Source organism: Sorex fumeus, unplaced genomic scaffold (genome assembly GCF_029834395.1).
Source record: "Sorex fumeus unplaced genomic scaffold, SorFum_2.1 ptg000048l, whole genome shotgun sequence".
Lineage (NCBI taxonomy): Eukaryota > Metazoa > Chordata > Mammalia > Eulipotyphla > Soricidae > Sorex > Sorex fumeus.
Genome location: NW_026606105.1, coordinates 5,601,374 through 5,619,151, shown reverse-complemented (window position 1 = coordinate 5,619,151; position 17,778 = coordinate 5,601,374). Strand labels below are relative to the sequence as shown.

Below are 17,778 nucleotides of genomic sequence, written 5' to 3'. Positions count from 1 at the left end.
GAAAACCCCTAGTTAGTTTGCTGCCATGGTTTTAACTGCCAGTCCACAGACCAGTAGGTAGAACAGGTGTGCTAGTCTGAAGATGTAGCACTGTAGCACTGTAGCACTGTTGTCCAGTTGTTCATTGATTTGCTCGAGCGGGCACCAGTAACGTCTCCATTGTGAGACTTGTTGTTACTGTTTTTGGCATATCAACTATGCCATGGGTAGCTTGCCAGGCTCTGCTGTTTGGGTGGGATACTCTCAGTAGCTTGTCAGGCTGTCAGAGAAGGACAAGGAATCAATCGCGGGTCGGCCGCATGCAAGAGAAACACCCTACCTGCTGTGCTATGGCTCCAGCGTGGTTCAAGAACACTGATCTGAGGTATCCAAACTAGAAGGATCTATCTGACCTTGTCAGTTCTTGCAAGTTCTGAGCATGCCTTTCCTTGCTCTCTTTCTATTCATACAGATCGCCAACATCACAAAACTTAATCTTGCCCTGGGAGAAATGTATACCTTGGAGTGGGAACTATATACAAGGAATGAAGATAAAATAGACTGCTACCCCGACCAGGATGGTGCCACCGAGGAGAAATGCATTGCACGTGGTTGTATCTGGGAGGTAACCATTGTGTTAACTGACATTAAGGCCTTTATACTTTATCATTTTGTTAGCATAGCACCAGTTCCCATGTCACTCCTTAAAATCCTTGAAAAGAAAGGAATTCTGAAAGGAGTCTAAATTTTTTCTTCTGAATGTGAAGGATCAGTAAGAAGAGGGAGGGAATGTGGAGGGGATGTTTTTATTTTTACACATATTTTACATGATGACTAAGAATTCAAACTATGTCACTACTGAGGAGTGCATTTGATACAAGGAGATTCAGACTAGGGATATGCATCAGTGATAGAATTTCAGGCATTGGGCTTTCCTTCCTATAAATGGTTTTCCTTCCTATAAAATGCCTTCTCTAAACCCTTTTATCTGGTCATCCTCAGACTGTTGTGAAACTAACTTTGACTTAACTTTCCAGGAAACCAATGCTGAGCGAGTCCCTTACTGCTATTTTAACGACAGTCTATACAATGTCCACAATATTCAGAAACTACAAAACGGGATTACAGCTTCCCTCACCATAAAGCCCCAGGCTCGTGCTAGTGCTTTCCCCTCAACACCTGTGACACAGCTCAGTCTGAGTGTCACCTACCATAAGAATGAGATGCTGCAGTTTAAGGTAAGTATTTACAGTATAAATGTCAAGTATTAGTGACAGTTTTCTAAGTTCCACAAAGCTTTGCTAGTCATTGTGACTGAATCCTGAGAGAAGTGTGCTCTTTTAAACTCTCCTGACTGCCATATCATTTTCTAAAAGCAATCAGAGAACAGGCAGATCTCTTCCCATCTGGCAAGTACTAATGCAGAAAGAAAATGATCAGGAGGGCAATAATGCAAAAGGAGAGTCATATTAGGTGGTGATGAGTTGGTTGATTCATGTGCGGCATCCAGCTGAGTGAGACCTGATACAGGGAAAGAGATACAGAACAGTGTTCAACTTTGGGAGAGTTAGGAAGTAGGATGCTAGGATTTGGTGACTGATCATAGATTGGTCAGCTGAGAGAGGAAAGAGCTGGAAAAACACTGGGTCCCTACTTTGCACCTCTACACAAGGTGGTAACAAGGTGGTAACATTCATTGGTCTGGGATCATTGAAAAGGTTTGTTTGGGCTTATGTAAAATAAGACTGAGTTCCATTTTAGATACTGAATTTGGGGGATCTGTGAAAACAGCCAGAACAGTGTAGTGATCTTTTGGTTTCTAGGAATAAAATATAATACCGATGGACTATCTTTACATCTATTTTTCTGCAAAATTATTTTTCAGAGGCAGGTATTTGTCCTTTCATCTTTACATTTCTGAACTCTGGCATAGCGTATGTTCGATAGTTAGCATTCAGATGTTTATTGAGCGAGTGAGGGAATGAATGAAGGAAGCCAATGTAGCTTGCCTAAAAGGTTCTCATAATCTCATACTAAACTGTACTGGTTTCTTTTACAACATCTCATCAAGGATGATGCTCTTTCAATTCGCCATAAAGGTGATCATCATAGTGCTGAGACAGGGGAGGATTGAACTGGGCCTGAAATAAATAAATTTGCCTAAATTCCGTGCTGTGCTTCTTCACCACTGTTTAGTCTGACTATATAGTAGCTCTCTCCACAATGTTTTCCTCTTTCTGATCTATTTTAATTCTCTGTGTCTTTGCATGTGTTTTTCTATGTGTTCTTTTTTTCTTTATTTGGTTAACGGTTGGAAGTTTTTTGTACTCAGCCTATATTTTCCCCTCTAAACTGTCCCTGTTACCTAGATATAGCAGGAGACATTTTCTTCCCTCAGTCCATAGAGTCCTATGTGGTGGTCCTTTTCATTTTCTTTTTTTTTCTTTTTAAAAAATTTTTTTAAATGTATTTATTGAATCACTGTGGGAAAAGTTACAAAGCCTTCAGGTTTAAGTCTCGGTCATGCAATGATCAAACACATTTCCCTTCACGAGTAATTATTTTTCAACACCAAGAACCCCAATACACTCCTCCTCCCACCCCTCCCAATGCCTGTGAGGCAGATGAATTCTAGTTAGCATTCTGTCTACTTTGATTAGATTGTTTCGACAAAAGATGCACCATTATTGTTTAGAGTTTACACCCCAAAATCGGACCTGCTGAAAAGGCATTGCAAAATAATTTGTTTTCTACACCTGGTTACAAGAACCAAATGATGTCTCGCAGCCACGAGTTTGGATTTCTGATATTTTACTTATTAAGCCTGGAAGTATTTCTGCCGAGGGCAAGATAATTATGAGATTGGTTTCTGTGGCTCTGGAGCCATGGAGCCATGGATTAACGCATAGTCCATTCACTTTTCTGCTGCAAGCTTCTGGGCTCTGCATTAAGTCCTTGTGCTTCTGGAGCCCTGGCCGTGCCAGAGAGCAGCTCGTGAGTGGCAACCCGTGACCTCAGTAGGGCATGAAGGACGAGCCAGGAACGCCCCCCTTCCCATGTCCTTTTCATTTTCTTTTGGTGATCATTCTCTTCTTAAAGACAACATCTTCTTCAGTTTAGTAGTATGGCAAGCAGAAATAAAACGGATACATAATGAATCAATTTAGCAAGGGCAGTAATTTTTCTAATCAAAGTAGAGTTAATGTTTTTGGAGGGTGTTCTTTTTTTTCAGTTTGGAAATTTTCAGGTATTTGTATATACTTGTGCATTTAAATATGATGCACTGAAAACATATTCATATATACATAAGCACCAACTAACCAGTATCAAAATGATTGTATTTCCATATTAATACATTCCTTAGAAATAAAATGCAATAGATTTGAATCATGTTAATTCTGATATTATTCTTTGGCATGTCAATAAAATCCAAATGAGCATGAAGGTAAGGCCGTCAGACTTTGTCAAAAAGGTCAAAATTCTATGAACGGTAGAGATTTCAAAAGTACTGTTCTCACCTACAGTCTATTTCCTCTATTCTAGATTTATGATCCCAACAACAAACGCTATGAAGTCCCAGTTCCTCTCAACTTACCCAATACTCCATCCAGCACCCCTGAAGGTAGACTTTATGAAGTCGAAATTGCAGACGATCCATTTGGGATTTTAATCATTCGGAAGAGCACAGGCACCACCATGCAAGTATCTCCATGTCTGGTTTTGGAATTGGTGTTGATTAATTGTCTTTCTACATTCATGTCACTGCAGGTCATATTCTGAGTCAAAACATCACATCGTCCATCCTTTTATGTCAATTCTTTTTGTCAAGAAATGTTCAGCCCACTAAGTGTAATTACCAAGGCAATAGCAGAGACCTGGGGATTCATTTAAGAAATGTTGTAGAAGGTGGTTGTAGAAAATGAGTTCTCTCTTCTCATGACCAAAGAAAATGTAATTAGCAAGTAACAAATATAAACTCAAAATCTGCACAATGGAGTTTAAAATTGTGCAGCTACTATGTAGGAAAAAATCCTGGTGACCCTAGGATGCTATACTTTTGATGCTATGTTTAAAATAAACCTCTTTAAGGAAGTGACATTAAAATAGACCTGCTCAAATGAATGATTTTGTGTTTTGGAGGCAGATGCCAAGAAATTAATCACTGGGTCATATGAAAGTCAAATATATATATATATATATATATATATATATATATAATGTTGATACCTATATGTATTTTTTGAGAAGTCTCCATACTATTTTCCACAGAGACATTGGCACCAATAGTGAATGGTCATGGTCACGGTCCTCCCGTTGTTCATCGATTTTCTCGAGCTGGCCCAGTAACGTCTCCATTGTGAGACTTTCTTGTTACTGTTTGGCATATCGAATACGTCATGGGTAGCTTGCCAGGCTCTGCTGTGCGGGCGAGATACTCTCAGTAGCTTGCCGAGCTCTCTGAATGGGGCGGAGGAATCGAACTCGGGTCGGCCATGTTGGCCGCTTGTAATGCAAATGCCCTACCTCTGTGAAGATTCCTTTTTCACTGCATCCCAGCCAACACTGATTGTTTCCATTTTTTTTATGTATACCATTTTCCATACTGTTAAATGGTATCTCATTGAAATTCTAATTTGTATTACACCAGTAAATTACAATAAACATGCTTTAATTATGCCTGGTGGCATGGTTGGCCATATGTCCCTTTGGGGGAAGTATTGGTTTATCTCCTTTTCCAATATTTTGATGTATCTTCTTTTTTGATGGGCCTTATTTTGTTGTTGTTGTTGAGCATTGGAGTGCTTGATGTAGTGTGGATATTAGTCTTTTATCTGATGTATGGTGTAGAACTGTTTTCTCCCATTTATAGGAGTGGTTTTTACTTTTGACCCTGTCAAACTTTTGTAATTTGATGTAGTACCCATTTTTGTTATTTTTGCTAATGGAGTCTAAAAAATGACTTCATATTTGGAGAATTCTGCAGATATTTTTCCTTCACTTGTTTTATGAATTACTAACATTTTCATTCAACTTTGAATGAATTTTTGTGTATGATCCAGTATCATTGCTGCACTGAGTGTAATAACTAGGATTTAAAACGATTTACATATCCAATGACAGATAAATGAATGAATATAGAGTATATCATGTTAGGTCAAATAACTCAAATAAGTCAGAGAGAAAGGGCAGTATCAGATCTCAATCACCTTTGGTATGCAGAGCAAACCACAGCAAAAGACAGGGAGTGGACAGTATCTAACACTGACAAACACCTAGCCTTGGATTACAGGACTGAGATTATGTAGTTGATGTCCGGTAAGGGGTCGTAGGAGAATGAAGAGATAGACAGGAATTAATGTATGAATATTGGTGGGGGGTCTTGGGTACTTTGTTGGTGGTGAGGTTTGATAAATGTTAACACTATTGTAGACCTCATACCTAAATATAATCAAATTAATGTTAATAACGATCACGTTCATCCTGTTTTTCATCAATTACCTCGAGCAGGCACCAGTAACGTCTCCTTCATCCTAGCCCTGAGATTTTAAAAAGTGCCATATTCAAAGCTCTTTCAGGGTTAGGAGAATGAGACCCATCATTGTTACTGGTATTTGTCATATTGGGTACGCCACGGGGAGTTTGCCAAACTCTACCGTGTGGGCAAGTTACATTCATTTGCCTGCCAGGTTGTCCAAAGTAAGAATGAGATAAAAAAAAAAAAAGATGTCACGCAGCCATAAATGCATTCATGCGCTTCCCGGAGCTAGGTTTTATGGTCTCTGGGTCTTGGCCGTTTATGGTATTACATGGCGCTGGGGGGCCATGTTAATAACATTGTTATAGCAATGTTAATATATGACTTAGATAAGAACAAGGCTCCACTACATGGTGATCTAGGAGAAGGGTTGGTAAACTTGAGATAAACGTTTTAGTAAGTGCCCAGAACCAAAGACAGGAGCAAAGCCAGCATGAAAAGAGGGACAGAAGTCCAATCTATTTGAGCTAAATTATGAATAAGGAACTTATGTGATGGGAAGTGGAGCTGGGAATTGTGTGATTCATGTGATCGATGAAAAAAATCACTAAGGACTATAAACCAGGGAGTCATAGAGAAGAGGCGCATCATTTAATTTTTGACTTCTGTCACTCTCAGTAATGCTCGGGCCTGGCTTAGACATGGCTCTGTGTGCCAGGATCGGTCTGGCCATATTTTGGGGTGCATATGTGGTGCTGAGAATTGAACTAGGGTTGGTTATGTGCAAGACCTTAATGTTTATGCTGTCTCTCTAGCCCTAGAGAAGTCTCTTTAAAAATATCTTCCTAGGGGAGCAAGAGCAGTCCTTTGAGTGGAAAGGAGTGCCAGCAATCAAAGATGTGTAATAAGACTTGATATTCTGAAGGGAGAACTGAAAAGAACTAGCAGTCAAGGAAAATAAAGCAAAGGCTGCCATTGTCACTGTCACTGTCTTCCCATTGTTCATCGATTTGCTCAAGCGGGCCCAGTGACATCTCCATTGGAGACTTTGTTGTTACTGTGTTTTGCATATCGAATACATCACGGGTAGCTTGCCAGGCTCTGCCGTGAGGGCGAGATATTCTCGGTAGCTTGCCGAGCTCTCTGAGAGGGGCGGAGGAATCAAACTCGGGTCAGTCATGTTGGCTGCATGCAAGGCAAACGCCCTGCAGCTGTGCTATTGCTCCAGCCTAGTTCCTGTATTTTTAGCCAGAACAATTATTATCATTATTATTATTATTAGGGGATTGGGGACTACACCTGGTGATATTCAGGGTTCACTCCTTTCTCTGTGCTCAGAAATTACTCTTATGTATCCTCAGGGGACATTGGGGACAAAAGCAATCAAATTCAGGTTGGTCACAGGACAACTATGATTATTTTTATCAAATAGGCTTCCCTCCCCCTGTATTTTGAATAGGAGGAGAGAACCAAAAGTCTGATTGTCCTTGGAAAGTTAACTGCTCAAAATCAATAGAATGACTTTTTCCTAAATATGCCCTTTTTTTGGTGTGTGTTGCAGATGGGACTCCCGCGTCCTTGGCTTCACTTTCAATGACATGTTCATTCGTATCTCCACGCGCCTCCCCTCCACCTATCTCTATGGCTTTGGGGAGAATGAGCACACATCTTTCCGAAGAGACTTGAACTGGCGCACCTGGGGGATGTTTTCCCGAGACGAACCCCCTGGGGTAAGAGCAGAGCCTCTGGCATCCCGTGACTTGGCTTCTCTTCACCCACATAGAATTCCCTTCATGCTCTGTCTTCCAATACTCCACTTGGAAGGTCACATTCTGCTTATAGACATGTGGGACAATTTTTAGACTCCTTTGCTTATTATTTATTTCACATAAGTCTAGATATAACTACTCTTGTGATTTTGTTGTTTCTCTCCCTGGCACAGTCCCTTCTAACCAACTACCTCACATGACTCTTTTAGTACCTGAAGAATTCTTATGGTTTCCAACCCTACTACATGGCCATGGAGGAGGAAGGAAATGCCCACGGGGTGCTCCTGCTAAACAGCAATGCCATGGGTAAGAGAATGCCAGCATCTCCCCTTGTTTTTTGTGAAGAAATCCTTCTTGAGGAATTTTAGTGTGTGTTTAATCTAGATGCTCCCTGAAGCCAAAATTATTATCTTCTGGGCAGTTATTATTATTTTTCTTTCTGGATAATCTTTCTATTTATTTCTATTCAGTAACATGCAACAACAAAAACCAGCCCAACTTTTACTTGGCTAAAATTACAAAAACAGGGATAGCAAAACTAAGTGAACACTTAAAAACCCAAAGGACTTTAGATCCAGTGAGAGATGTTGGTGTATTTTGAATTACTGGTGAAACTGTGGGTTAGAGTGCGTACTCTGAGGGACTTATGGGATTAAGAAAATTTGTATGGTATATTGAGAAAAAGGAGGAAAATCAGGAAGTGGTGTGTGAAAAACATACACATGAAAACTGGGGACATCTAAAGTTCTCTAGCTGATCAATTGTATTCTATTATGTCAGCTTCTTGATTTTGACAATACAGGATGGTTATGTAAGAGGAAAATTTTCTAAGACTTAAGTTATTCTAAGTTACAATAATAATATAAAATGAGCTGGCTTATCAGACATATTCAATAAAACACAGCCATGGGGAAAATCCAGGTAGGACCATGTTACTGACTTTTCAACTCTGTGTAGGTATAATAAAAATACTTCCTCTTAGTATTACATATAATACATGTAATACTTAGTATTACATGTAATACTAAGGAAGTGGGAGAACATAGAATGAATTCAAGGGGAATCCCACACCTTGAAACTTTCTAACCCGGTTGGTACTTTCCTATAATTTCAGATGTGACATTCCAGCCCATGCCAGCTGTAACATATCGTACCATAGGAGGAATTCTGGACTTTTATGTGGTCTTGGGGCCCACTCCAGAACTTGTCACTCAGCAATACACTGAGGTAAGTTTTAGTTTAATTGATTACCATGTGTTTAGATAATATTTTATGAGTGCCCACACCCATATTCATTAGTACAGCTCTCAAATAGTAACTGGAATTGTTGATGTTTCTGAGATACAGGTTTATAGATCAAGCAACACAGCAACAATAAGTGAAATCCAAATGAACATCCAGTTCTTATCATCTCAAAGCCTCTGAGAGTGGCATAAATAGTAGTAACGACATTGGTTGTGGAGGCCATAAAAATAGTGATGGTGATTGTGGTGGTAGATGTGATAATGAGGAATGATGGTGATGATGATGATGGTTGTGGTGACTGTCACAATGGTGGAAGCAGTGGTTAAGATTCTGGCCATGATGTAGTAATGTTGATGGTGTTAAGGCTGATAGAAGTGGCAGTAACGAAAGATTTGATTGGTGACTCTGTTGGTCATAGTGACCATGACAGCTGTCTTGGTGGCAGCAGTAACTTATATGTAAAACCTATGGAATATCACTGAGATATTTGCTGAATATCAGAACATTTTTTCACTTATTTCATCATCCTCCAAACCAGTATGAATCAAATACTGTTATTATCTCTAACTGTGGGAGAAGAAACTAAATGTATATAAAGGATAGTTAAATTTTTCTGAGTCATATTAGCCAACAGGATGGAGCCTGTTTGTAACCCAGGCCCTTTGGTGTTTAGATTCTGTTATTAGCTAATATGTTAGGATGCTCCTAGATATCAGAATCAGACCGTATTTCTCCTAAATTCTACAGAGTGTAATCAAGCCTAGTAGGATGCTTTCTCCCAGATGAGAGGAGCTTTGCACACTTAATTTCTCTCTAGAATTAAATTTGTTGACTCTCAGACTTGGGGCACTTTAAAAAAAATTATTTATTTATTTATTTATTTATTTTTTATTAGTGAAACACCATGAGGTAGAGTTGTAGACTTACAAATTTTTGTGCTTGGATTTCAGTTATACAATGATCAAGTACCCATCCCTCCACAAGTGCCCATTCTCCACCCCCACCAATCCCAGTATCCCTCCCACCCACCATCCCCCCCATCCCGCCCTGCCTCTGTGGCAGGGAACTCCCTTTTGTTTTCTCTCTCCTTTTGGGTGCTGTGGTTTGCAAAAGAGGCATTGGGTGGCAATCTTGTTCAGTCTATAGTCTACTTTCAGCAAGCATCTCCCATCCTGGGCGGATCTTCCCAACACTCTTTATTTGGTACTCCCTTCTCTATCTGAGCTGTCTTTGCCCCTAGAGTGTGCAGCTGGCCTCCAAGCCATGGACTGAACCTCCTGGTATTTATCACAGGTATTCTTGGGTGTTATTCCTGGGGCAATTTTAAAGTGCCCCTCTTCTTTTGTTTTCCTTAATACAGACCTTCCCGTTTAATTACTAATATGGTTTATTTATTTTTCTAGCTAGTTGGTCGCCCAGTGATGGTTCCTTACTGGTCCTTGGGATTTCAGCTCTGCCGTTATGGATACCAGAATGATTCAGAGATTGCCGATTTGTATGATAGAATGGTGGCTGCCCAGATCCCCTATGTAAGTTCTTAATCTGTGGTGTGCTAGCTCTGAAACCTCCTAAGAGCCAGTACTGGATTCATTTGTTTGATTGGGAAGGGAGCTAGTCAATCAAGTTGCAAAGATCTTTCTCACATAATACCATGAAGAACTCACCCCAATCCAGCATTTCTGGGAGATTACTGTCCCCATCTAGATTCATGTGATTCACCAAGGGAGGGACCCTTATAGCCAACCAAGGGTTCTTTTTTTGTTTTCTTTTAAAGAATATTCTTTTATTTTTTTATTTTTTTTTGCTGGGGTGTATTTTATTTTTAATTGGAAATATTCAGAATTATAAAAAGAGGTATGTATTCAGCGTTTACTCACCAGGAAAATTCTTTTTTTTTTTTTATTTATTGAATCACTGTGGGAAAGGTTACAAAGCTTTCAGGTTTATGTCTCAGTCATGCAAATATCAAACACATTTCCCTTTACCAATACCAATACTTTACCAATACTTAATACTTATTTTTTACCATGAAGAACCCCAATAAAACCCCACCCCCCACCCCTCCCCGTCCCTGTGAGGCAGATGAATTCTAGTTAACACTCTATAAAGAATATTCTTTTAATTGAATCACAGTGAAATACACAGTCACAAATTTGTCCATGATTGGATTTCAGTCATATAATGTTCCAACACCCGTCCCCTTCACCAGTGTGCATTTCCCACTACCAATTGTCCCAGTTTTCCTACCACCCCACTCCTGTCTCTCTGGAAACTACTTCTATTTCTCTCTTTTTCTCTCTCTCTTTCTCTCTCTCTGTCTCTCTCATTTTGGCCATTCTGGTTTGCAACACAGATACTGAAAGTTTATCCCTTTACCAACTTCAACACTCATTTCCTGCCCAGAGTGATCATTTCCAACAACCAAGGGTTCTTTTGTACTATGTCATACCTCCACATCTCTTAAATTGCCTCAAAAATCGTTTAGTTATGAACAATCTTGGTGCCATAAGAACAGAAGATTTCCCCAATAGTACTTTTGTTTATTACACGAACAAAACCAGGGCCAAATCCAGTACATCACAGTGGTTATAGGTAAAATCTTTTTGAGAACTTCGGCCACTGTTCCCTGAAGTCTGAGCTGATCCAGAGTCTAATGTAGGGATCTCTTTGGAGGAAGCACCTATGGAAACACACTCTTTTCTTCTCTTGTGCATCTGAAAACAGGTTTTGATCATAAGAAAACTGATCCTTTTAACCATCGGCCATTACAAGGCAGTTTATCATTCATTGTTTTCTTTTATTTTTATCATATCCCTAGCAAATAGGTCTTATCACTATATTTTTCTATTTTGTTGATTTATTCTTGCCCCCACTTCATTTTATGACAATAAACTAGAAAATTGGATGAATTTCCTAGACTACAACTTAACAAATAACAAAACTAGAGTTTTAAAGAAAGAAGCCACTTGACACATTATCACTTGGTGGAGGGGGGTTTTCACCTAGAATCGGGATGTTTAAGCCAGCAGTCTCAGTTTCTTGTGCATTTCCCCTCCCCAGGATGTGCAATACTCTGACATTGACTACATGGAGCGACAGCTGGACTTCACCCTCAACCCCAAGTTTAAGGGCTTCCCAGAGCTGATTAATCGCATAAAGAACGATGGGATGCGAATCATCCTCATTCTGGTCAGTGCCCATGGGAACATGAGGAGTTGCCTTAGGAAAGCCCATGGGGATTGGTGGAGAATGCTTTATCTTCTGCTTCTTTTGAACAGAGATTCCTAGGTCTAATGGACTGTGAAGAAGGAATATTGATACATTGGCTGTGGGAGTGGGGGTAACACACTTAAATAGTGCAGAATTGGAGTGAAAGCCAAGGCTACCTTAATAAAAAATATGTATGTGTCCATTTACGCATATTCATAGGGTCCAAGGGGAGGCAATGCCTTCTCTTTTGAGTCATCTTCTGAGTAATTCTCCATCTTTGGCTTTTCTCTCCTCACCTGTGTGAATTCATTTCAGGATCCAGCCATTTCTGGCAATGAGACTCAGCCCTATCCTGCATTTGAGCTGGGGAAAGAGAATGATGTTTTCATCAAGGATCCAAGTGATGGAAGCATTGTCTGGGGAAAGGTATAACCATTGTTGATTTCTGAACCTTTGCTGGGGTGTTGGTACTAGTGTGAGTGGGTGGTTTCTTGGATTTTCCCATTGTAGTTTTGAGTCAGATGTAGTAACTTTCTCGATCAGTGTTTATCAGCATGGTTAAGAATTATTAAAGAACTGCATACATCATGGTGTCTACTTTTCCCCCAAATCAATCTTACCTGAAAATAAAAATGTATCACTCCTAGGACCACGATGTACAGTTTCTTAGGAGATACTGGGGTGAGAGAAATTACCTAGTGCTTTGCTTCTGAACATTTTTCTTTTCATAGGTCTGGCCTGATTTACCCGGTGTTGTTATAAACAGTTCTCTAGACTGGGATACTCAAGTGAAGGTAAAGGGTTCTTGGTGGGCATGAGAAATTCAGGGTTGTCATCAAGATTCAATCTTATTTAGTTTGCTGAATTTTTTGCCTTGGATGTGTGGGTATAGTGAGGGAATAACCTCAGGGAGCCTGTCTTGTATGTCTCCCTAGGTAACAATTATTTTACATCATCTTTTTTGGTTTCTAATTGGGAGGTGGGTATTACTACCCTCAGTTTAGTGACTCAGAGATGACATGACTTGTTCATGGTTTCAAGTAACAGAGGGAATTTAAAATTCAAGGTTGTCAGATTCAAAGATGCATGAAATTGCCCCTGGGTAATACATCTAAAAAGGGCTGGAGCAATAGCACAGCGGACAGGATGTTTGCCTTGCACGTGGCCGACCTGGCCGACCCATGTTCAATTCCTCTGCCCCTCTCGGAGAGCCCGGCAAGCTGCCTAGAGTATCTCGCCTGCATGGCAAAGCCAGGCAAGCTCCCTGTGATGTATTCAATATGCCAAGCACAGTAACAACAAGTCTCACAATGTTACTGGTGCCCACTCCAGCAAATCGAAGAACAATGGGAGGACAGTGACAGTGACAATACCTCCAAAAACTATTGTCTTCTACCAGATTTAGTAGGTTTCTTGCTGCTGTGTTTTGTTGTTTTTTCACCCCTGCTCCCATCTTCAGGGCTTGGGTCTTCTCTGCACATCTTTCTTTCTTGAACAGACTCCTCCCTATTCACTCATTACCACCGCACTCCTCTTCCTTCGGTTTCTCTACTATGTTCTTTGTTCCAGTGCTAGTCTATGTTGAAACTTGCTCCCAATCGAGAACAAGTTCTTACTTATAATTGATCTCAGAGAAGGATTCTAGGGAGAATACCTTGCTTCATGTTCCCTGTTTTTCCATAGAAGATCACTTTAGTTGGGCTGGAGCGATAGCACAACAGTAGGGCATTTGCCTTGCACGCAGCCAACATGGCCGACTCTAGTTTGATTCCTCTGCCCCTCTCGGAGAGCCAGGCAAGCTACTGAGAGTATCTCGCCCGCACGGCAGAGCCTGGCAAGCTACCTGTGATATACTCGATATGCCAAACACAGTAACAACAAGTCTCATGATGGAGATGTTACTGGGCCCACTTGAGCAAATCGATGAACAATGGGAGGACCGTGACCATGATCACTTTAGTTTAGGTGGCAAGCCATATGCACACAGGAATCTGCCAGATCAGAGAAGTTCCAAGCCATGTACTCCTTGATTTTTATTTACTTTTTAAAAATATCACTGCCTCCAGCTTAATTGAAGTATAATTGACTAATAAAATTATGAAGTAAATAATAGAGATATTTTATATGCATGCACATGCACATATATATTAAAATAATGATAATAGGTTTATTATATACCATCACCTTATATAGTTACCCATTGGATGTGTATTTGTTGAGCATGGTTAAGATATATGTTTTACATGTACAACATCAGCAATAACTGTCACATCATTATATATTATATCCCAAACACTTATGTATCTTCTTTTGGGGGGAGCACACCAAGTGGTACCCAGAGTTACTTATGACTTTGCACTCAGAAATTACTCCTGTCAGTCTTCATGAAATCATATGGGATATGGGGGATTGAACTCATTAGTATACATGCAGGTGGGCTGCATGCAAGGAAAGTCTTATCCTCTGTAGTATCACAAAAAGAAAAGATTCATTTGTTTGTTTGAAGGCTATGCCTGGCAGTGATCAGGGCTTTTTTTTTTCCTGACTCTGACCTCAGGGATCACTCCTGGTGGTATTGGGCAACCAAAGTGGCCCCAGGGATCTAACCCTAGTCAGCGGCTTGCAAGGCAAATGTTGTACCTGTGGTATCATCACTCCATTGTGTGTTCTGGTACCCTTACGCTAAAGATCAATTGACTATCTCTGTACATTAATTTCTGGGATTAAATTTTGTTTCATTGGTTTGTGTATCTGTTTTCATGCCAGATCCTAGGCTTTTAAATCACTTGACTGGGAAAGAGGTTCCGTCACCAATAAAAGAATGTGCTATCGCTATTGAACCCTACAAATTATTTATTTATTTATTTACATTTATTTATTGGATCATTTTTAGAAAAGTTACAAAACTTTCAGGTTTAAGTCTCTGTCATACAATGATCAAACACCCATCCCTTCACCAGTGCATATTTTCCACCACCAAGAACCCATCCCCTATGCCTGTGAGGCAGATGATTTCCACTTAACTCTATCTCTACTTTGATTACATTCATTATTCTGACAAAAGATGCACCATTATTATTTGGAATTTTCCCCCAACAATCAGACCTGCTGAAAAGGCATTGTGAAATAATTTGTTTTGTATTGCTGGTTATGAGAACCACATGATGTTTGGATTTCTGATATTTTACTAATATTTTGGATTTCTGGCATTTTACTAATTAAGTCTGGAGGGATTTCTGCCAAAAGCCGCAGAGTTCTGAGATTGGTTTGTGTGCCTCTAGGTCAATGGTTGTGTCGGAGAGCCGCTCATGGGGGGCAACTCGTGGACTCGGCAGGGGAGAAAGAACATGCCAGTTTTGCCCCCAATCCCGTGAGGTGGCAGTTGCCCCATCACTACCGGCTCATTCCTGACTGTCCAATAAGCTCTGAGGTGGCGGCCACTCTGCTTTGGGTGGGGGGGGGGAGGAGAAGGTGGAAGAGACAGACACCCTTTCCCTCCTGTGGCGAGGGAGGCACAGCACAGTCGCTTAATGCATAGTCCATTTACATTTCTGCTGAAAGCTCCTGAGTTTTGAATTAGGTCCATGTGCCTCTGGGGCCATGCTGGAGAGCCGCTCATTGGGGGGCAACTCTGAACCCCACAATTTATTATACATTAGTAGCATTTATTTTGTCTGGTTTCGCTGGTCAAACAGAACCAGTGGAATAAGGCATAAGGTCCTTGCTCTTTTTGTATTGGTTAAGGATAACTTCCAAGTTAAAATGAAGATATGAATAATTTATTCATTATTTAGGGATGATCAGTCAATGGTGAGGAAGGCTAAAACTTCTTCTTACCTTCTCCCAATTACTAGATTCACAATTAAGTTTTCAATTTATTCTGAAGCTACAGAAAACACAGGTGGATATTAGTTAAATAGTCTAGTCTAATACAATTCAGTCTCCCTCTTTCTCAGTGGTAAGGAGACAGGAGACGAAGACAATCAGGCTCTTGCTTTCCAATCTGTAGACTGAGCAGCAGATGTCTTTCCTTCCCAGACTGTGTCTCTCCAGCCCATTCTACATGTCAAAGGAATGCTGAGGACACTGCAGGGGAGAGTTGAGGGTTGAACATTTAATACAAAAGACAGTGAATTCACAGTGTTGGAAGTCTAATGGCTGCTTTCCAAATGCTAGGAAACCATTTAAATTATGCTTTTCCCCCCTTCATCCTCATTGTAGCACTGTAGCACTGTACATTGTTCATCGATTTGCTCGAGCAGGCACCAGTAACTTCTCCATTGTGAGACTTGTTGTTACTTAATTTGGCATATCGAATATGCCGGGTAGCTTGCCAGGCTTTGCCATGAGGGCAGAATACTCTCAGTAGCTTGCCGGGCTCTCCGAGAGGGCAGAGGAATTGAAGCTTGGTTGACCGCATGCAAGGCAAATGCTCTACCCTCTATGCTATCAGTCCGGCCCATGCTATCTCATTGTAATAGGAATAAACTCAAATTATTTAGGCTTTGCACTGTTATGTTTTATTTTCTTTTGATAATCCATAGTTAAAGACTTTGCCTGAGTTTTCAGTAAATGCCTATTGCTGCCCAATAGACTTGATTAGAATAAATTATATCTAATTATTATATTAAATTACTACTTAATTATTAATTTTTTTGATTATAAATAAATTCTATTTTGTTTTTATGTGACAGCTGTACCGAGCTCATGCAGCTTTCCCAGACTTTTTCCGAACTTCAGCTATAAACTGGTGGAAGAATGAGTTGAAAGAATTACACACCAATACCCGGGAACCCGAAAAGAGCCTGAAGTATGATGGCATATGGATTGTAAGTGTGTGTTTTGCTTGTGCACACACAGATGGCATGTTTATTTCTGTGTGTCTAAGCAGCTGTATGGCTGAACTTTAATCTCCTAGTAGTGATCATTAAGAAAGACTTTGTATATATCAGATGCAATTGGTCCACTTGGTAGTAAATCCCACTGTGATTACCAAAAATTTTTTGCAATAGAGTGTTCTCACATACTCAAACAAGAAGTTTTACAAATAAAAATTTCTCTCTCTAGATATTACAGTTCATTTTCAGCTAGATTGGGTGCATTTCCCTGGGTTTGTATTCAGGGTTTTATGACACAGTGAATTATTTCATTCACCACTTCCTTGCCTCTGAATTGACAGCATATAAATCATTTTCAAAAGTAAAATAAGGGGCTGGAGTGATAGCACAATGGGTAGGGTATTTGCCTTGCATGTAGCCAACCCCGATTCGATTCCCAGCATCCCATATAGTCCCCCGAGCACCGCCAGGAGTAATTCCTGAGTCTATGAGCCAGGAGTAACTCCTGTGCATTGCCGGGTGTGACCTAAAAAGCAAAAAAAAAAAAAAAAAAAAAAAAGTAAAATAAACCTGTTTGACATTTCTAGGATATGAATGAACCCTCCAGCTTTGTGAATGGGGCAGTTGAAGGCTGCAAAAATCCCACTCTGAACCGACCTCCCTATATGCCACGTAAGCATCCTGGGTACTCTCTGTTAGCAGAGTAATGGCTCTCAGGAGTGCCCCATGCAAGAGTCCAGCAGTCAGGGGCTTTTCCTGATCACTAGCACACATTCTCACTAGTGTTTTTATTGGTGGGAGGAGGATGTCATAGCCAAATAGACTTCAAGTACTTTACCCACTTGGGTCCATGAAAATTACTGGCTCCACCGAATGAATTCCTCAAATTTGTTCAGAAAGCTAGATCTAATTCAGACATGTCAATTCCTTTATGATTAATTTTTGGGTCACTAACTGGGGAATGTTATTGCTTCCCCATCTATCATGACAACATGGACATTGGAGTCACACTTATTGTCATACCTCTGTTATAGAACATCATTGTACAATACTTATATGACGTGCAGTAGAATGCTTGAGCTTATCTAAATTAGGAGGCTTAATATGTTTATGGAATCATGTTTTTTGTAATTTATATGTAATATATATGTAATTTATATATAGTGTGTAATATATATGTAATTTATATGTAATAATGTACATCAGAGAAGCTTAGATTGGAGGCTGTTAGTCACCAGGTTTGGTCACTGCGTGTTCTACC

At 40.1% G+C, this 17,778-nt stretch overlaps 1 protein-coding gene across 1 annotated transcript in view; it reads left to right on the top strand.

The window, feature by feature from the left end:
- Positions 1-17,778, top strand: part of LOC130032401 (maltase-glucoamylase-like) — a 91,210-nt gene that overhangs the window by 48,736 nt on the left and 24,696 nt on the right. The window contains 12 exon segments of the mRNA XM_056123957.1: positions 452-604; positions 1,017-1,217; positions 3,523-3,677; positions 7,017-7,185; positions 7,434-7,530; positions 8,339-8,451; positions 9,873-9,998; positions 11,530-11,658; positions 11,995-12,105; positions 12,411-12,473; positions 16,374-16,508; positions 17,105-17,189. Of these exon segments, the coding sequence (XP_055979932.1) occupies positions 452-604; positions 1,017-1,217; positions 3,523-3,677; positions 7,017-7,185; positions 7,434-7,530; positions 8,339-8,451; positions 9,873-9,998; positions 11,530-11,658; positions 11,995-12,105; positions 12,411-12,473; positions 16,374-16,508; positions 17,105-17,189 (1,537 nt within the window).